Here is a 22,127-nt window from a genome sequence, read left to right on the forward strand (position 1 = left end):
TTTACAGCATCCAAACACAATAGAAAACGTACAATTCAGCTACTTAATATGGCACATTTCATTTCCAACATTGGAAAGAACAGAAAACAGCTACTGAGACTCAGGTTGCTGCCACTGGTTGTCAGAATAGATGAAAAATAAAGAGGAAAGAATGTGTTTTGCCTGCTGGAGGATCTTCTTCTGGTAGTCCTGCAGATTTGACTGCTTCTCCTTAGGATAATTTTTATAGTGGAAAGGTATATTGTATAACTCTATTTTTAGATAAATTAAACATGCTGGGAGTTTTTCTTTCTCTTTTTAAATTGCTGCGTTCTGTTAACAGCACAATTTCAATTTTATGCCTTCAGAAGTCCCTGTAGGCATGAGCTTGTAATGGTTTGATACAGCTCACTTTGACTATCTGTTCTGTCAAGGTAGACCATTTAAATACCTCTTCAAAGACCTTTTCACTGTACATTATAATAATACCCTGCCCTGCATTAGATGTGAGGTACTGATACTGCTGTGTCAGGGAGCAGCAAGAGCGGGGCTGCTCAGACGGGCTGGGGCCGAGGCTGACTCCAGCACAGGCAGGCTGCGGTCCCGAGCAGGGCTGGGGTGGGGATGGGGACAGGCTCTGTCAGCAGCCCTGCACAGGGCCAGGGAAGGAGTTGGGTCCAGGGTCTGCTGTGGAGTCCAGCAGGAGTGCCAGGCCAGCAGCAGGAGACGGGGCTGGAGACCCATCCAGGGACAGTAAGTTGGGACAGCAGGAAGCAGGTCTGGCTCCATCCTCAACAGACCTGTGGCCAGTGCTGGGGGTCTGTGCTTACCTAGGGCACCGGGGCCCTGGGCACTGAGACCCAGGGCCCGTTAGTGCCCTTGGGGCCCTGCGAGGTGTAGGTAGGTGCCTACCACTTGTAAAATGTTTGCTTTTCAAACAACAGGGATAATAAAACTTGGAAAGGGAAATCTTCCTACAGGAAATTAAGTTATCTCATTAAATGGAAGCTGCCTTAGTCAGTGAAAGTAATGTAACCTCAAGAAGTTTTCTCATTTTTAGAGTTTTTTCTTCTCCTTGTTTTTAGAGTCAAGGTATAAATAGACCCAACATTATATTTATGCTTAGTACAAATCTCATGGCATTATCTAATTATCTGAAATCTAATAATAAGGACACACATTGTCAAAACAAGCAGCAAGCAGCAGAATTATAAAACCACAAAGTACTATTTTTCTTCACGGACTGGCCTTTGGACTTTTAGCTAATGGATTTCATGTTTTACATTCAAATGCATAAAATCATTTCTAAATCCTAACATTTCATTCTTCATTTAATGGTAAACTACATTTTAGTGAGCTGTTATGTGTGTTCTTTGTTAACATTAAAGAGTCTATCCTATTTAAGCCTAAAGGATATTTTAAGATTTAGCTTCGAATTTGGGATGTCTAACTCAAACATTTCATATAATTTTTTGTCATGTTAGTAATCCAGGGGTGTTACTATAATACAGATGCCTAACATATTCTATTAAAGATCTCATAGTTGTTCTTAATGCTGAAAACTTCAGCTTTAAAAATGAAAAAGGGACATTGTTATTAATGTTTTATCTGATAAGCAGATTTGAAACATTAACTTCCCCAAAAATACAGGTGCCCCTTACAATTGATAATGAAGTGTTGACACAGATGTGTATAATTTTATATTAGATAAGAACTGCTTCTGGTTTTTAGGATTTTTCCTGTAGTGAGTGACAGTGGACTGATGATTTCTTCTATTATTTCATTGTCCTGCTTCTACATGAAATTATGCATTTAAGCATGCAATCCAGAACATGTGTAATCTCATTAATTTGAGTACATCCATGCACATGACTAAAGATCTGATAAATCAAGCCTTTGATTATGTTTTGAGTGAAAACTGCTTTTAATATGTTTGCATTTTTGCAATGGAGAGATTGTTCCTGTACCCATTTGAACTCGATGGACATAGACTCAGGCACAAAACCTCAGTATAGTACTAGTTTTGGACAGTTCATAAGCTGATTCTAAAGGCCTACTAAATATGTTTGCCTTCTATCATAAATGTATTAATTTTGCAACCTGGCAGACCATTTATTACCCTCTTATCTAAGTCTTTTTGTAGTACTTCAGGGTATCTGAGAACAGCTGTGCTTAACTTTCAGAATTAGTTATAATATATTTCAATTTTTCTGTCATTATATATGCCGTACAATGTACTTCAATAAATGATTTGGGATGTCTTTAATTAGATGCACTCAAAGACTAACTTTGTTATTTTCTTTTAAGACATTAATTATATATTACCCTTCTCTACTGTGTATTGTAGTCTAGTTTGGACTTTCTTCCTTGCAGAAGTTAAAGAAAAATTTCGCCAAACCTTTAGGCAATTAATAAGACAAATAATACTGCTCCTACAAAAAAAAAAAAAATCTCTTGTTATATGAAAAGCCCAGAAGCCATATGCAACAAAAAATTTTTTTAGGAATTTTGAAGTTTTTTTTCTTTTCTTCTATACAGGCAGAAGAAAGTAATGGTATTTCAGATTGTACCCTTTCTGCAGGGTAGAATCCGGTTTCCATTTATATCCATGAAAAGTTGCCTGAAAACGTTTGACTCCCACTTCTTAAGGTGAAGAGAGCAAATACACAAATACTTAACATTTAAGTTCAGAAGTACTTACTAAAATCTTATTTGCTGGGCAACTCTATAAGGGAAAAACATATCATATGTGATATGTTCATAGTATCTCAAGCCCAAGTTTTTCCATGCAGGGAAAGAACTTTTCCCCCCCTCCCATGAACCACAATATATCATCCTCAAACTTGTTCCAAAAGTCTTATCATCTGCCTGGGAATAGTCTCTGTGAGTTTTTAATAACAGTCTAGAAGCAACTGCTTTATGTTTTTTTAAATTCTAGTTCTAACAAATATGAAAAATAACTACTTTAACATCTGTTGAAGAGACACTGAAAGTGACGCTAAATAAAATGTATGAATAGGTTTCTATAAAAGGTTTCCTCATCTATTCAAAACTGTGTCATAATTTTCAATAATGGTGCAGTTCTAAAAATGCTTGTTTATAATAACAAGCTCATATTGGACCTTTCATAAGTTCAAAAGCCTGAGCAGAAAACTCCAAATTCTGAAAAATCCTCTGATACTAACTAATGCTTTCTCAGTAGCTCTGATTTCTCTTTTAATGTACTTGTTTTCTCAATCAAATAACAACTTCACTGCAGACAATGAGCTAGTTATATAATCTTATTTTAGACTTTTAGATTTAATTTTTTATTTTCTAACCTCTGTAGATTTTGTAAATATTTCTTTGAATTCTTCCCAGCTTTTAATGCACAGTCAAAATAACAGATTACTTAAGATACAACAGATGGCCTTGGTTCCTTTTTAAGTAAACTTTCTGTGTGTGTGTCTGACCTCTCAGAAATGTGTTTGTTTATTTGTGCGCTATATCCTGGCTTAACGACCATGCTTGGAGGGCCTGGGGTAAGTCTGGCTTGGTAAGAGCGATTGCTCCTGCTGGCTTCAGAAGTAAACTCCAAAGTTTAGGAATCTGGAACATTGGTATACTTTTTGCCAAGTACTGGTGATACTTTATAATCCTTAGATTTTTACAAAGCCATCATGCGTTCACTGACATCCGCAGGCAAAATTATGGTCTTATCATTAAGCTAATTGATTTTCCAAAAGCTCAAACTGTCTAGCCCTAAGGAATCTAAGAGTACAACCTCAAGTTGCCTGGCTGCTCCACTTTTTAACCAAGCCCGTATCCACAGTAAATACTGATTGGGGAGGCGGGAGGCAGGGAGAAATGACACTCCTTCCCTTCTCTGCCCCCGTCCCCTGCCCGTTCCTCTCCCTTTCCCTCATGACTGCTCTGCAAAGCAGTTTATGCGTATAGCTGGCTTCTGCTCATGCTGGGTCATCTCCTTCAGTTACAATTAACTTTAATAGTTAACAGATATCTTTATACGTTATAGAGGCAGGAACGCTGCCTAATACTCTTGTCTATTCTTGTAATTGTGTAAAAGTACATTCATTTCCCTTAATCTTACCCCAGGAAATGTTCTCTCACACAATTGTTTAGAAATTACAGATATTACTACCCTGTTTATTCTTAGTTGTTGTATGAGGTCATTCACTTTTTTGTTAATGCGTATGTGTGGGCAATGATATCTCTTCCTATTTTTTCATGACAAGCCAAGACTTTTACCACATGGTACATCAGTTTTTTTTAAAGAAATGCTGCTCTTATCTGTCTGAAGTTTCTGTTAGATGGTCTAACCTGCGTCGCCCCTGCTGAGGCCTTTTTTCCAAGGGCTGGCATAGTAAAGCCATCTTATTTTCCAATGTTGATAGCTTCCTTCGTGAAGTCAGACAGGATTGTGTCAGCAACCCTTTCTAATGGAAGTTTGTGATTATAAGCCAATTTTTCTTAATCCTTTTTTTTTAAGTGCAAGAATATCTAATCTTGTTAGCAGGAAATCTCCAGGCTATTTTATACAGTGTTGATATAACGATTTCATTTATAATCAAATACTAATTAGACTGCTCTTCAGATGACTATTTCCCCCTCCTTTTTTTATTTGTTTTCTTGGATGCATGTAGGGGAATGTGTGTGTCTTTAAGCTGGAGTTATTTGACAGATCATTTATTACAATAATTGCAGGCGAGTAGTGGTCAGCCTCCAACAGCTTTTAGGTTAGAGTTTTTGTTCCAGAAACAGTGAATTCTGAAAATCTCCTTAATTCATTCTCCTTATAAGAATGAATTGTAGAAAGTTTTCTAAGACTGCAACGATTGCAGAGATAATCTTTACTTTCAATTTTTTTCTTCAAGAACACATCGTGCTGTTCTGTTTAAATATTGTGCAGCGTTTTTAGCAGCTTTGTTATGAGTCTGTATGCTATTTAGCAAATTGTTTTGTAAAACATTGTTTAAGTGTTTTCCGTGACATTTTCATAAAATACTGCTGACGTCTTTGTGCCTGAATGGCAAAATCTTCCACTTTTTTATTAAATTGGACACTGGCCATATTGCCAAAAGTAGCCATTTTGTCTGCCTGTTTTCTTTACTGTCGTTTACTTTGTTCTTTCTTATCCCTTTGTGTGTGCCTTGCACAATTCAGAGGAATCAGCAACTGAGCCGTACTTTACTTCCATAGAATCACGACAATGATCGAAACATTCAAAAAAAAATCCCACGTCATTGAATTGTAAGACAAATCTGAGCTGAAATTATGAATATAGTTCTTATTAGGAATGTATCAAGAATAGAAATGCTCTAAAATTTTAAGTGACAGCAAATGTTTTGTTGATGTGGTGAACATACCATTCCCCAGTTTGGGCATGCCACCAGCTGTTCTTTCTTTTTGCTCTTCTGTTTTTGAAAATATACTTCTAAGTGTATGTCTACCTGACTATTTCATGGAAAAGTTGACCTGATTAGATCATTTTATGTGGTTTTAGGTGTCATTCTTATATTAAGATATTCTGGAAAATAAAATAGGAGATCTCAGAATGCTTTACTTAGATATGAAGAATTAATGCAATAGCCTGAAATTCTCTTGGATTTTTTAGAATTGCATATACATTTTTTGTACGTTTATCTATCTATCGAAGAGTTTTATCAGAGGTTGCCTGCCATATCTATGCTAGGTGTGACCAACACTTTTTTTAGTCACTTATTGCAGCTACATGGTACCTATGATCTGCTCTGTAGACAGTGAGTGTAGCTGTTAGGAAAATGGACAGCTAAGCACTACCCTGCATTTGGACAACCCCCGACTGTTGCATCAGCTCTTGGAGTATGTGGTATCTAGCAGGTATTAGAATCACATTGAGAAAGTATCTAAATTTTGCCAATGATAACTTCACTGGGATTCAAGCTTTGAAAAGATGTTATAAATCTACTATTTCCCTTCATTTTTATGTACTACACTTGTTTTTAAATGTAGGAATTCAGGACTGAGCAATCAGTGGAAGCGCTACAGTTCTTTCATTTGCTTTTGGTTTGTAAATTAACAGGCAAAAAAACCTGCAGTACAATACACACATCTACGAAGAGGTACACTATAATGCGATCATCAGGTCACAGCTCTTGAGCCTGTGAAAATAAACTCTTTAGCAGAGTTTGCAAATTAGAAGAAACATATACAAATAACAAAATCTGATTTTCTCTGGTAATGATAAACTTTGCTGGTATATAACACTGTATTAAGCGTTCCTGTCATCTGTTGATTGCTTCTTCTTTTATCCTTCTTTTCTTCCTCCACTGCTGTGCTCCTCAGTTCACTCATGAACCTCTCTTTCTGAATGAGAATCATGGCATCAACCAAGATTCTTAGTTTCTGCCTCAGCTAGAACTAGGACTCTCCTCAGTCAGAGAACAGTGATTCACAGTGTTGTCATTCACTTCAGGAAATTAAACCAGGTTATAGCATCCATTCTTCACTTTCTTATCCAGCTTTCTATTTTCTTTTCTCTTCACATACTCTGCACCGTTCTCAGGTGCTCTGGTACTTGAATATGGCCTTACCTCACAGCTGGCTCTGCTCTGAGCAGGAAAATAGACTTGATGACCTGAGGGCCCTACCAGCTGAAAGTATCCTACAATCTTGATCCACTTACTTGCAAAGAAACAGCACCTCAGAGGTTTGGTCTTTCACTTGCAATCCTATATATCTTAAATTCTCTACCTAATCCTGTTTAATATATTTGAATAATTTACATTTTTGTGTTTCATATAGAAGGCTTCTTCTTGTGAGTGACTCCATTTGAGTATTGTGTTAAAAGTAATTGAAATAGTTGCAATCTCATAAAATATTTTATTTTTTGATTAATAGTTATAATATCAAAGTAACTTTATCATCCTCTGTCTTCAAAGTGGTTGTAACAAAGAAATTTTGAATCCTTGTTTAGTCTCTTTTATCTATCAAATGTGTATAATCTTGCGTAGTATTATTTGTGGAATTCATCAGCTTATTCTGCTCTGTATGCTTTAGTTGTTTCTATTCTTCATGATTAACAAAAATGTGAGAGCTTTAAGCCTCTGATATGTAAGTATGCTTATCATAATGAGCATATTTCATAAACGTTTTGGAAAGTATAAGAATTGAATGCTTGAATTTTATACTTTAGTATCTTTAAGTTGTAACTAAAATGGAACAGGAGTATCTCAAACTACAGGTTATTTCTAGCTTTTTGTAATATTGATGTTCTGCTGCAAGGAGAGCCTAGCTCTGTGCTTTTGTTCTGAGCCTTAATCTGATTTAGTTAAGCATATAGTAGGCTGGATTAAATCTGATCTTAGTATAACTCTTACCGATGCAGCTGTGACTAAGCAAAACCTGTAAAATTAGATTTAAATATAAATATATTAAATTAGAATATTTAATCTGAAGTCGAGTCAAAGGCACTTGGAACTTACAATAAAGGCATATGCTTAAAGTAGCATCAGCATTACCTTTTGAACAAGTGTTACATGTGAGCTCTCAAATGCTATTGTTTTGAAATAGCCAGTAAATATCTTTTTTTGGAGGGGTTTAATAGCCTACTTTCAGCACTCTCCTCTTGCTAGTAAAACTAGGGAAGAGCCCAGAAAATTAACTCTGTCAGAAACCATTCAAAAGTACATTTTCTGTAATGATTTAAAACCCTACAGCAGTGTAAGAGTGGTACCCTGCATTTTCCTTTTTCAGCATATGAGGGAAAATGCCTTTTGATTTTACCCTGAAGAATTTTCTCCCCCCCCCGGCCCTGGAAGTAGTTAACAAGGCTTCCTAGTTTTAATAACAGTTGTGATGATGTTAGTAGAAAAATCAGATGTGTCTTTATTAAGAGACAGCCAAGTAGGGGTGTTCATTGATGAATCATTGTCTTTATAAAAAATTGCATTTTAGTATCATTTTTTTTAATATGCAGCTAAAAGGACTGGAGATGATCGTTTTCCCATATGGAATAGTTTTCCTTCAAGACTTTATTCTAGTACCTTGAAAAAAGTTTATAGCTACCTTACCCCATGCTATCATCCTCTTCTGCCCTGCTTTCTCCCCTTCCCTGACTATATGGCAAACATTCTGTTTAAAGCATGTACTGGTTATTGGTTATTGCTGGTGTTACCTATAATCACGTTATACCTCTGCTTCTTATTATGGTGGAGACTGCTTACATTTGTAGTCTACAATATAGACAGTCCAAAGGCTTTCATTTAACCTCATGAGCACGAATTAGCTTGAGAGTTTTCATAGCACATATAAGTCCTAGGCACTGACATAAATTGGCTCAAGAGATTCTTAAATTATTTGGAGTGTAGGACAGTTTATAGCAATTAAGTGTGCAGGTTTTGGTGCATTAAAATCTTGTTTAGTACTTCCATACTCTTTTTTTGAGGAGGTGGGGTTATGTCATATAAGGTATCTGGGGAGTAGAACATCTAAGTTCAGATATTAACCCATTAAATAAAATCAGGAAAGGCATTTCAGTAGCTATTCACGCAAATTGTGCCACTTTATAATGGTTAAGTTCAATCTTCCTATTAAAAGGCCTTATTCTGGTGTTCTACACACGTTTTATGTTATTTCATTGAATACATGGCAAATCCACTCAATACGTATAATGCATGTCAAGCCAATCATTCTTGTGGATTTAGTTTTAATTAGTATTAGGAACAGGGGAAATAGAACTGTCAATCTGTTGGCTAATACATTCCTCTTCTGTAATCATCTGTGTAATGTAGTGCAACTTAGTGTGATCCTGTGTCCATTGAAATCAGTGGTAATGGCCTTATTGACGTCATTGATCTCCAAAAAGACTGTCAGACATGTCTAGTTTTATAAGGCCACTCCTGTGATGCTGTTTTAAAACTGTGCTTTAGAATAGGCATAAGGTGGCAGTATTTCATAGCACAAAATAACCTAGTTTCATTTTACAAACTATATTGTTTGAAAAGATGATTGAATTCACATAACACATAAACAACAATAGACTAATAGGGAGAGAATTAATATTTCTATTTTTCCTGAAGTTCAGATAAGCATTTTCATATTTTATGCTTCTTATGTTGCCTACCTGTTGAGGGGCAGTGCTGTATGTGCTACTCTTCCAATGGAAAAGAGGTGGAAGCGTTTATTGTTTTAGTTATGCAGTAATAATCTAATTCTTTCTGTGTTAATGGATTAACATTTCATTTCTGGTTTAAATTTTGTTCTTAATGAAGCATAATTGAAATTCTATTTCTGTAATTGTAATCAAATCTGGGTTTTAGCCTGTATTTTGTCAGTGTTAGTCTTCGCAAACTGATTAAATCTTACATAAAATTTTAGAAAAACATACCGGAACAGAACGCCCAGTGACTTCTGCATTCTGTAGCACTGTCCAGTATTGAGTTAATTGGTAAATACATTGTTATCAGATTTCATATATGACGTAGTATGGTTAAACTTGTCTACATAATGGGGCTGACACATGATAACAATGTTGTTCTTAATGTAAGTTGACCTTTCAGTTGCAGTTCTGCTCTACTTCTGTTCTCATTCTAATTCTTATCATGAATTGTGGCTTTGCTGCTAAGTGCAAAGGTGATTCCTGTCTATTGTGATAGAAGGCTGCTTCCGCAGGACTTCTGATTTCACCTTAAGACAGAAAACAGAATTTGCCTGTAATGCATGGCCCTACGCTTGTGGTCATGCACCCTTCACCCTGTTGAAAGCCTGGATGTTATGTGTGCTGCTAAAATAAAATTCTTATTCACAAAGGAATGCTGGACTGTAAGATAAAGTAAAAAAGAAAAAAATGTTGCACAAATGAAAATGATAAGTAGCCAATGTTTTTCTATTAAAAAGAAATCTCTCATAAGATGATGATCATTAGTTCTTGTACGATGAACAGGAAGTACGGGTGGAACTGAAAAGATTTTCCTGTCATTGCTGTAAAAGTGAGTGCATTAAGCTTAAGTAAATATCAGCCTTCCCATCAGTTTCTACAGGTCTTTGTCCGCTATCAATCAGACATGAAAAAAAATGGCTGTTTGGGGGGGGGGGGGGGATTATCCATCTGTATAGCTGTACTAAGTTATTTTAATTAAAAAAAAAAATTACCTCAGAAATGACAGTACAAGTTTGTTTTTTTTTTTTTTTTGGATCAGAAAACTGCAGCAGCAGTATCTTGCTTGCATAATGCCATGAGAAAAAGATATTTCAAAAATGAAATTTAATAGTAAATAAATGTAAGTACTTCTGCTGTTTTATAATTTAAAGGTTTTCTTTTAGAATCATTAGATAGTTTGTTTCATCATCAGCTGCAAATAGAAATAAGGCACTTTCCTAGCCCAGGTAGTGGTCATGATATGATGATATACTGAATTAAAATGTCTTATTGAACAGATATCAGTAGTTATAGTCTGATTTTGTTTTTTGTGCAGCACACTTGTTTTGTATTTCTGGAAAATGTAAGATAGGACACATTAGTGTTTCCTAAATGCATTTGAAAAGTGATTTTGATGAATTTGCCTCTTTTTGTTTTGAGGTGCGGGGAAAGCTTTACACAATTTGATTGTAGCAGTTGCTAATTATCTTGAGAGATAAAAGTTTGTAACCTTCATTCATAAATGGGAACTACAAAAATAAACACCGAAGATCCTGGGGAGAAAAGAAGAGAATATTTGACATTGCCCCTTCCTTTCAGCCTCCCCACAGATTCAGGAATAAGCGGATAGAAAGAATGACTGAACAAAATGAGCATGCATCTGATGTTTAAGCCCTCCTCCAGCACTTTTTATGTACATAACCCGAAGTCACTCAAGCAGCTGCAGCACATTAGTTCCAATAGTTTAACAGGCAGCTTTATAGCTCCAACAAAGACGGTGCTAAGGCAGTTTCTTTCTCCCATGCTCACTTGCTAGGATAGCTAGTAAGCGATCTTTGGCAACAGAACTGTGAGAGGAGTGGTAAAGTCTAATAGGTTCCTGCGGAGGAGTTAGCTTGCTTTTTTCTTTGCAGATGATTATCTATACAGAGACACTGGGGGAAGGGGACACCCATGTTGCAAATAGAATAGGCTGAACTGCAGTTGAAGCTCTGCACGCTTCTTTGGAACTGACTTAGAAAGAAAATATTTTAAGCAGTCAAACTAGTATTAGATCTTAATAACAAACTTGGGAAAAACATGGCTCAGCAGACAAGTCCAGACACCTTGATGGTTCCTGAAAGGGATAATTCACATTGTCAAAACCCATGGTTAAATGAAGATCTTGTGAAGACCCTGAGGGAAAACCTGTTGCAACATGGAAAAGCCAGGACATCTATGAAATCTTCATCTGCTTCTCCCCGGTTGTCTCCAGTTACTTCTCCTCGAAATTCTCCGAGGCTTTTACGCAGGATGCTTTTGAATAGTGACATACCGAAACAGCGGCGTTTCACTGTGGCACATACCTGGTAAGCACCGAACAGGTTGTCATGAAATGTCAGATTCACTTTTCTTTCTAGCACATTGGTGTCAGTGCTGATGTTTGTTTGTTTAATCTCAGCATGAATCTCTCAGGTTGAAAGAATGAGTTTTAATAGTTCTAATTTGTCACTCAAGTTAATTTCAGTTCTGAAGTTTAATAAGTTCTACTCCAGATATAAAGTGAGAACACATATCTGCTTTTACAAAAACTACTTTATTTTCTCTGATTTCATAGGTAACGTTCTCTCTTTCCCCCCTCCCAACTCAAAAGCAGAAAGCATAAGTTTGTTTTTTAATAGAGCTCAAATTAAGAAGAACAAGATAGAGAAGAATGGGAGGGAATAGATATGGTATCTAGTGGCTTATATATTTATAATAGTGGTTTTAATTAAAACAGTCACTAGAATAAACAAAGAGGAAAGGCAGGAAGGGATCCCTGTGTTAATTGATTCACTAGTGCTACGTTTTTTATAACTGGATCATTTCTTAGCCAGGTGTTTGTGAACAAATATAAGAGACACTCATTTTGTTACATCCGTCTACTGTAAAACAGCATCATAATTTCATTACTTATTCTTTTTCAAAATGATACATATGAGATTATTGTAACTCAATAATAGACTCATATTTATTTTGATGGTCCTGATATCTTGACGTGCTCTATTCTTTTCTTGTGAGATTTTTCTCAATTTATTTTTCAAAGAAAAATGTTATTTAAAGAGAGGAGGACAGCAAAATTGTTCAGTGAAAAGAAGTCATGCATTCTAAGCAGTGAGTGATTTATTTCTATTCAAGTTAATTTGCATTTTTTTGAAATTAATTTACCCTGTAGCTATGTGACAGGTATATACACAATCTGCAACACACATACAGGGTATGTGTGCCTAAATCGTCAATATGTGTGTACCTGTAGCTAAAATGTATACTGTATGCGTGAAAGTCCAATAGAGCATGCATTTAATGGGAAAATGGTAATATAAATTTAGAGATTAATCAGTGATATGAAAATGAATATGTATGCAGCATAATAAACAAGAAACAGTAGAGGTTACTGGAGGAGGATGTCTAGAGTAAGCATGTGGGTGAAGTGTTTAGGTACATCACCAAGAAAAAAAGTTAATGAAAGACAAACAAGTTAGTTCATGGTGTGTCAAAATGTAATAGCAAAAAAAAAAAACCTGCTGTTATTCAAAGTACTAATTTTAGGCCTGTTTTGGAGTAAAAGGCTCTCCTTTCATAGAATAATACTAGTATATAATAATACTAGTATGCCTTTATACTTAAGGAATATTTGTTTTGAAATCAATATGCCTGATTTCATTTTTGCTTAGGGATTATGCATAAATTCCAACGGCATTAAGAACCTCCAACCGTTGGTCTTATATTGAGTAATCTGTATACCAGTCTATAAATGAGAACATGCAGGATGAAAAATGAATTCAGGCAGAATGATTTTACATTGTAAGATGAAAATAAATAAGAACTAGTCCAAAAAATTACACAGAAAATTATCATACATGATTATGTAGGTATTGTAACAGTTACTGGAGGCAGTTTAAGAAAACAGCAAAAGTAGTGTAGTAAAAGGGACAGCAATTAAGCAAATACACAGGTTTGGGAAACATTAAAGGGCAAAGGTTGGCACAGTATTAAAAGGTAGAATATTGTTTAATCGCACTTCAAGTAAGCTTCAGAAAGTTTTGAGTTTGGATAGGGTGCCTTTTTCAGCATCGTGTGGAGATTAGGAAGTGTTTATTTTTCTCTGAATGTGTGAAATACTAACCCTGTATGAATAATTCATACTTATTTCTAAATGGCTTGTAAGGCTGGGTCATCTTAGCAACAGGTTTCTTTTTTCTTTTTTCTTCAGTGAAAAGAGAACTGTCGAGCTCAGCAGAGAGAGTTAGAGTAAATAACCTGAGAACGTGCAGAGAGGAATAGTATTTCAGAATTGGAGATGGAGGATAAAAATGAATAGTCTTAAGTAACAATATAACTGATCAGATTTACTGTCAGAGGAAGGGAAGAAGAAGCAGCACTACTGTGTGCCTCCAAATTCTGTTTGTTGCCAAATCCCATCAAGTCCATAGCTACTGATATCTCTTCAGTTTGTTCTCAGTTCTCTAAAAAAAGACATGCTATGTAATAGATAGGTGGTTTCTAGATCCTTTTACTGTGTAGGTAGTATAGTGGTCCTAATCTCATGTCCATATAATCTATTTTAGGCAGCTTGCAGGAAGAATGACCTTTGGAGTATGGAATAGTTGTAAGTTTCTTCCCAAATGTTGTATTATGGAGGATCTGTGCTGGTTTCGGTACATATAGAATGTTCCACTATAGTTCTAACACTTTTCATAAGTGCTCTAATTTTCTTGTTTTTCTAATTTAATCTGCTCAATAGTTTAAGAACAGTGGTTGAATGGATTGAATTCATTGTATATACATCTTGTTTATTCCATCATTCAGGCATACATAAAAAATTTTAAAGTGCGACAAGCTTATTCAGACCACTAATGAGTTAAAATGCCATTTGTTTAATATTAAAGTCCTCTCTGGCTTTGCAAAATCCCACTAGTTTTCCTTGAAAAATTTCTGGGGGTTTTGATAATACTGAATGCAAAACAGCATAAGCCCCAGGTTTTGAAAACCAGTACAAAACGGATCAGTTGGGCACTGCCCGAATGGCATGAAATGCACCAAAATTGTCCAGTTAAGCTTAACATCAGTTAAATTGTGGACTGAGTTTGAATTTGTGCAAGACATCATGGACCTTGCAATCAAAGCAAGCCTTTCATAAGGCCCAGAGATCTGCCCCAGTAATGGAATAGGATGTAAAATTGTTGATCCCAAAATGAATCCACTTTATCTTGTGACTACTATATGTCCTGTCACATGATTAAAGAAACTTACGTTTTTAGTCATATGACAGGAGTATTTAGTACTGCATATATCGCCTGGTTGTGAGCTGTTAAAAAGCCTTGTTTTTTTTGTTCTATGATGAAGTGTCTAATCATATGATGAAATGTTCTTTGCACACGTCTATTTACAGAGTGGGGAGATGGCATATTATGTAAAAGGCATGTGACTACTTGTGATTTAAAAAAAAAAAAAAAAGTTGATGCAGCATGCAAGTCTTTAGTCTTCTGTAAGAAGACTTATGATTCAGCTTCCCAAAAAAGTTGAACTGCTGTGTTTTTTGAAAGCTACATCATGCATAAATATTGTCATGAAAATTATGCACAAATTGGGTCACCTACTAGGAGTGCTTAAAAAACTGATGGAGCCATTTATTTAAATCTATTTTTTCTATGTTAGTTTTATACATGAATGCATGACTTCAACAGCTGATTTTTTTTTTGTTTTTTTTCTAATGGGAGGTTCCACGCACTATGCTCAGAAAGAGGGTTATATAACTTTAATTTTGCTTAGGAGAGTGTAACAGAAAACTTTTTGATACCTGTTTCAACTTGGAGTTCATCACCGGCCATTAGCCTTGACGTTTTATGAGAGTCCTTCTTCACTTCCCTTTCCTCTTTATTCCCTTCTGCTGCCATCCACGATTTATTCTAACAGATGAGAGAGAGGCTTTCAGATTACTGATGTTAGCTTTTTAGTAGAGGGAAAAGATGCTGCATTAACGGTGAGTTGGAATAAAAAGATGTAAATATTAGAGTTGCATGGGATCTTAATTTACGACAGAGAAGTTTCTGAATAACTTCATTTCAGAGCAGTATAGTAGCTGCTCTTGCCTATAAATGTGAAACCAAAACTAATAACTCGTCTTGAACTTTAGTCTGGATCATTGTCAGTCTATGGTAGGAAACCACCATAACAACTGAAAAGAACGAAGTGTTTCGAAGCTATGTGGTCAGGACTTCAAACATACTCCAGTAAAAACAACTTGCCTTCCCCAGAAATCTGCATTATATCGACTTACTGCTTACAACAAAAATAGCTGTAATGCTTCAAGGTATGTTCAATATAATGACTCTGCAGCTCACATTACAATCAGCCATGGGCAAGACGAATGAACTTTTCTGGTGTATATTTGACAGATTCAGTTGCCTTATTCTCTTGGCTGTCTCTTTGTACGCCTTCCTAATCAGCTTGTCCTCCAGCCCAGTTTTGCGTAAGAGGTCTTTAGGGTGATGGGTAGGTATGTGACAGGGCGGAGAAATGTGATGGCTCCCCAGCTGTGTGAACAGGCAGCCTGTGACACATGCATAAAGGTCTGTGGAAGGATGTTTAGACACTTTGCATCATACAGTTTTAGTAACTCATATGGGAAGTCCTTTATTCTCCATGAAAAATTCCTTCCCGTAAGAAAGGAAGGGAGAAGCATGAAGAATAAATACTTGGAGCAGGATAGCAAGGCCAGTGCAACATAGCAAATAAATTGCATCTATTTAATAGAAAATATAAGGTCAAGGCATGCACATGCTCTTTTTAATATTTGTTGCCATAATATTTCCCTGTGAACACAGAATGCTCAGGCAATTTTCCTCTGTTGTATATAATTTTGGAGAGGATATTTGCTGCCTCTGATTTCTTGATGTATTCAGATACAGCTAGTAGTGACATATGACATTCTTTAATGTGATAAACCTGGGATTGTTATAATTCATGATCTAATTACTGTCCTTCTGTTTTCATATCTCTGTCCCTTCTCTACCACTTTCGGGGCTCATTTATTACTTAGTATTTTGTGTTTTATGTTTTTGCTCTTTAGACTTGTTTTTTAACATGAGCTTCCAAACCTAAACATTTACTATGGTTACTGACTGTAAGAATACAAGTGCGTACTCAGTCATATACAGTACTTTCCTCTGAATTCAAGCAGCCTTTGTCCCCACCCATAGTAAATATTTTTACATTGACTTTGGCACTTAGATACGAAAACGATAGATGCCTTAGAAGTAGTTTGGGCAGATATGGTTAGGGTGTGCCGTTGTGAGTTTCAGGAATGTAACTGACATAAGGGGATCGATAAACTCAGGTCGCTGTTTATTTTATATTGCACAATATCTTTTTACTCACTTTTAGCACTAATTACAAAAAACAACAAAACCTTAAGCTGTCAGTCATAAATATGCTGCTATTCTACAGCCTAACTTCTTGATGTGGTTCTACGTTGCTGGAGTCACAATATTCTGAAACAATACTAAACTATACTAAAACTATACCAAACTGAAACTGTAGACTTTTTCCTCACTACACCTTCTTCCAATTTTCAAAATATATTTTCTTCATAGACCTTTAAAGCATATCTTTGTTTTTCCTTCTTCATGTTCTATGCTTCTCAGAGACTAAGTGACTACAATTTGTTACATGAAAAGCATTCCGAAAGGAAGCCCCATCAAAGCAGAGCGGGATGATAACTATGCTACAAACATTAAGAAAGGATAGGGTCTGTAAACAATGTATACTGCATACTAACAACAGATTCTAGAGAATTACGCAGAGTAGTTCAAACCTCAGTGGAAAAAAGCTTTGAGTATTATAAATGAATATTTCAAAGAGCAGCCAGATTGCAGCATATTTTCCTGATTCAATGAGATGCATGTACTCATGAGATTAAAGGCAATGTTTAATCAGGTTACAGATGCAACAAAATTTAATTAACAATAATGTCCTTTTGGAACTATTAAAATCAAACGTACAGCTTTGGAAGAGAAGATTATTTGAATAAGATGAAGATCAGGTTTGGAAATTTGCAGATGTGACCTTACTTGTTTCTGTTGAATTAAGAAAATAAAGTAGCCTTTTTTGTGTCTCAGAAATCTAATTGATTTGAGTTTCACCTACAATGTCCTTGTTTTTTAACACTCCAGTTTTATTCATACTGCAAAAATCAGCTGACCAAATATTAATGAAAAATTTAAACAAGATATCACCTGACATATGCAGAGGACTCTCTTCCAGTGGTTCTCAGGCCTCTTACATTGGGTTGCCATATTCCTTTTCTGAATCCACTTTTCCTGTATTATAATGATATACATAAAATATACATAAATTATTCCCAGAAAATAATTCTCACAGAAATGTATTCCAAATGCATAGAATAACTCAATCCACATGCCCACTCTTTCCTTAAAATTCTATAAGGGGAATGTTTGTATGTGTATATATATATAATATATACAAATAGGAAACAGGTTTGCAAAGACAGTATGCATATACGTATATGTCTATGTGAGTACACATATGCCTCCATTAATGGAGCAGAGGCAAGGAATGAGCTAGGGGGACATGATACTGTCTAATATTTAGAAGGTTGCTTGCAATATGCTGAGAGTGTTGCACAATGGCATTAATTATTGATGACTTCATTTACTGGAGAGAAAATAATACCATTTATCCACAGCTTAAAGCTGAGGAGGGAGAGATGAGGGCAGGGTTCATCTCCCCCTGAAGAAGGAAGAGGCAAAGATTCTGCATAGTATTGTCCCAGATGGGGATCATACATTAGAGCAGAGCTCCTGGTATCAGGAAGGAATCCCCAAAAACACTTCATGATGATCAGTGAGCAATGAATGTCTTTATTCTACAAAACAGTAATAAATAAAATAATAAAAACAAATAAATGAGTAAGGAAGAAAAATATGAAGCAGAAAAAAGGGTAAGTTTGCCTTGATAGATCTGATAACACAAGATCACTTTAATTACTTGCTGGTTTGAACCAGATATTACTTTTCTTTTTTTAGAGCAGGAACAGTTGCATCTGTCCTGTCCTTCCAAAGGAAAATGTATGTCAACCATTTTTACTAAGTCCTTCTGTCTTGTAGATGACCTCCTTGCCTTGTAGATCTGATGTTACTTTGTAGGTTTAAAACCTGAAGTGCTTTGGTTAGACTATGGTATTGTCTAATGGTCCATCGTTTTTTATGACCTGTTCTGTGTTGGACAGAATTTAGTAGAAATTCTGGATAATTTAGGAGAAATGGAACTGAGTTTCTCTAGTTCTGCCTTTGTTTAGTAATTATCCTTTAAAAACAAAAAGTTGCTTTGCAAGTGTCTTTGCATTCACAAACTTGGATAATATATATTATAGTATAATATTGCATGTTGTTATCTGTGACTTCAATTCTTTTGATTTTTACAGCCTTCTAACATCATAAATTCTCTGTTTGATATCCTTAAGTTTCTTTTTTTCCTTTTTTTTTTTTTTTCAAGGATGTACAAAAAGCTTCAGTAGTTTTTGTAGAACAGTTTTATTAACTTATAGCCTAACATGTTAGAAAGCGTATTAGGCTCAAATAATCTTCCATGTTGCTTTTTGCAGGATCATTTTGATTTTACAAACTGCTTATCATCTTCACTTCTATTTTGCACGTGTAAATTCCTATTTGTTTTTAGTTTGGTAATGCATACTATTCATTTTTGCCTAAGACTTAACAGTCTTCTCTAGGCTTGTTCTGCAGTTTGACACGTTTTCAATGCTTTCATTCCAGTTGAAATTGGTTTCCCGGTAGCCCTTTCCTCTGTTTAGGATCACAATACTCCAGTGTAACTTGGGCTTTAATTAAGGATTTCACGGGTATGCTCTAATTGCATATATTTGACCTCAAAGTTTCAACTCTTTATAGCAAACTTCAGAAGTTTCTTTCCCTTATTTCTCATAGGAATTTGTATCTCTCAATAGGTACATTTCTTCTGGGAATACGTATTCTTACAGCTTTAGCGCAGCCTGACGATTAGCTGACTTTTTCTTAGGTTCTCTGAGAGCTTCAGCTTCTTTGGGATTTATAATTACTATTCTGTCTTATCTCTTACCACATTTCTTCTGTTTCTCAGTGAACTTTTTGTTCATACTTCTGTTTCCTCTGGTACTAAGTACTGTTTTTCCACTAGTGGTCAAGGAGAACATTGAGTTTGAAAGTTTTAAGAGTTTATTACAACAACAGACAAGCTAACATTGAGTGAGAAAGAAGAATGAGAAAGGGATCTGGGCATCTTTGCCCTGCTGAAGGGCTACCTGCTACCCTTTTTTCTGATTTCCTAGAACAATGCAACAAACTGGTGCTACTAGAAGGCTTATCCCTGTCCCGCTCTGGTCTTAGAGCCAGCCTCTAGCTGAGGCAGGTAACTGGTGCATAGTCAGGTTCTGTCTGCAGTAGAATACAATCACTCAGTTGTGATGGGAGGCACTGCCAGATCCTTCCTTCCACTCATGCCCAACTAATGCATGTTCTTGGTCACTAGGTGGTAATAACGGCATCTGCCCTCACTGCAAAATTTTAGGGGATAGCCATATAAAATGCCTACTATTTTATGTGTTGTGAATTGGTACATTTAATACGTTTCCAGTGGGTTGACTTCACCTTTTCTAAATCCTGAAAATTCAGCAAGCAAGCATATGTTCTTTCTCCTTCATCAGAGATGGCATGACACTATATATATGCTATTGCTGATCTTTTCTGGTAGTTATACGTTCCTCTCTTAGTAAACATTCAGCATTTTCTGTCGTTAGTTTCACTAGTTTAACCTTCAATAAGTGTCTGCATTCAGTTCTTAAAAAGAACATGTACAGAATTGATGTGCTCCCCCTCCCGCCCTGAAAAGCAGCTTTATGCATGGCTATGGAGACATACAAGAGAGGGCATACTCTTTGTTTCATTCTTTATTTCTATAAAGAAAAATTTGTGGCCATATATTACATCTATGTAATAATCCTTTAATTGCAGTCATTACCTGTTTTCATTTGAGGTTGTCCTTTCCTTAGACCGTGATCGTATCTAGTCCGTATTATTCAATGTATCAAACATATCAGCACGCAGTACATACTGTTATAACAGAACTAATCACGTAGGATTTCACTGTGGCAGGTGCTCCACAGGTATGCTCCTGACAGAGAGGCTGATTACTGTAGACTAGTACTTGGAGATTTTTATGGGCAATAGATTGTTCAAGTAAGCATGGAATACCTTAAGGTGTAATAATGTTTGAGAATGCATGATGTATAATTAAATGTACAATTAAATATATTAGCTTTATGAGCCAGACTAATTTTAGCTGGCATACCTAGGAGCTTTCATACAGTTCTTTACGGCATGAATTTGTTTTTGGGATTATCTCTTGGTTTTGTTACCTTGATAATTAAGAACTTTATTGTGTATGAATTTACTGTTTGAATATCACCTGTATATTTTATTGTGGTTTTGTGATAAATCTGCATTGGCTGAGCCTGGAAAAACAATAATCATCAGAACAACTAGTAGCAGCTTGCTAGAGAAGGACTTTCAACAAGACGTTTTTAAGAATGTTTGTCTATATGTCCACTTCAGGACTCCAACTTGCCCCACATTGGGATAAGATGGGTTTTATCTAGAAAGGTTTTATAAGTAACATAAGTGGGATTTTGCAGCTGGATCTAAGCAATACATATTTCCATATTAAATTAAAGGAGAAGTAGATATTTATGATGTGGCATTTTAATATTATAACAATTTGCCAGATATATTCAAATAATTAGTTGATTTAATTTAATGTAGCCATAAATACAATTTGTAGAAGACACTTATGTACAATCACAGATAAGAATGTTGTTTTGTTTTGGGGATGGCATGGTTCACTGAAAGGTAAATGAGGAGAGCTAGCTATTGTATTTTTGGTCTTTCTAAAGTCTTACTGTGCAGCTGTAAGAACCTTTAAAACCTGCTATACTTACTTTCATAAGCACAATCATAAACTACCACATCTAAGCTGTTTGAAAATATCACCTACCTGTTGGACCCGTTCATTATTTTACACATTCACATGACAAAAACTTAATTCTCAGAAAGAGTTAATTACGATCTTAGCATGTAGCATATAGCATATTACATAATCAGAAAGAAAAATAATGACTTATGTAAATGCATGCTGACATAGGAAATAGAATAGTCCATGTGATTAAATGTGGAAATCCAGCAAGATCACAAAACATATATTAGTTAAAAAGCCTAGGAATTGACTTCACAATGAGCTCTGTTGAGCACACACAAAAAATAATTTACTGCAGAAGGAATATTTGAAACTTAAACTACAGTATTTCTCCAAGGAGTTAATGCTATTTTAAGAAGAATGCAGTGTATGTGACGGAGAGCTAAACTGTATAACTCAACTGGTGAAGGATTATTTGAGAACAATTTTTATTTACTTGGTGCGACAACTGTGGTCTGGAAACTTGCATGCAGTTCTCCTGTGGGTTAAATATGCTTGTCTGTGGTGACTGTATGAAATTCATGTTTTGGAGAAAGAGTTGTTGTTCCCATAATCACATAATAATTTGTGACATCTGGAGTCACTAGTGTAGAAGCAGCTAAGACAACACAGAGCCTTTGGCCTTTCATAAGCAATGACACACATTCTCAGAGCTATCTTGTTCTCTAGACTACGTGCTGCATTTAATTACGGATTCACCTCTAGACAGACCTTACACAATATAGAAAAATGTTTTGTGTCTTGTGGCTGTGCCACAATCTGCTACTTGCATGTCCCAAGTGCAAAGTTAACTTCGTTAAAAGGATAACATCATGACCAGTGGATACGTTTCCTTTTTTTACTTTGATACAGTCTTCATTTCTAAACCAAAATTGTTACACAAACTGAAATTTAATTCTTTGGATGATGCTTAGACCTTGAACTAGACTTAGCTCCTTATACAGATTCTGTAAAGGTAGCTAATATT

General features: G+C 35.7%; 1 protein-coding gene across 2 annotated transcripts in view; it reads left to right on the forward strand.

The window, feature by feature from the left end:
- Positions 1 to 22,127, forward strand: part of LOC104146908 (3',5'-cyclic-AMP phosphodiesterase 4D) — a 401,542-nt gene that overhangs the window by 40,510 nt on the left and 338,905 nt on the right. Inside the window, exon 1 of one of the 2 annotated variants that reach the window (XM_068927371.1) lies at positions 10,944 to 11,445. The exons of the other annotated variant lie outside the window; for it this stretch is intronic. Within the exon in view, the coding sequence (XP_068783472.1) occupies positions 11,177 to 11,445 (269 nt within the window). The 5' untranslated portion in view covers positions 10,944 to 11,176. Of the gene's footprint in view, positions 1 to 10,943; positions 11,446 to 22,127 lie in introns of those variants that run through there. 2 annotated transcript variants of the gene reach the window in all.

The sequence above is a fragment of the Struthio camelus genome, chromosome Z (assembly GCF_040807025.1).
Source record: "Struthio camelus isolate bStrCam1 chromosome Z, bStrCam1.hap1, whole genome shotgun sequence".
In the NCBI taxonomy this organism is placed as follows: Eukaryota; Metazoa; Chordata; class Aves; order Struthioniformes; family Struthionidae; genus Struthio; species Struthio camelus.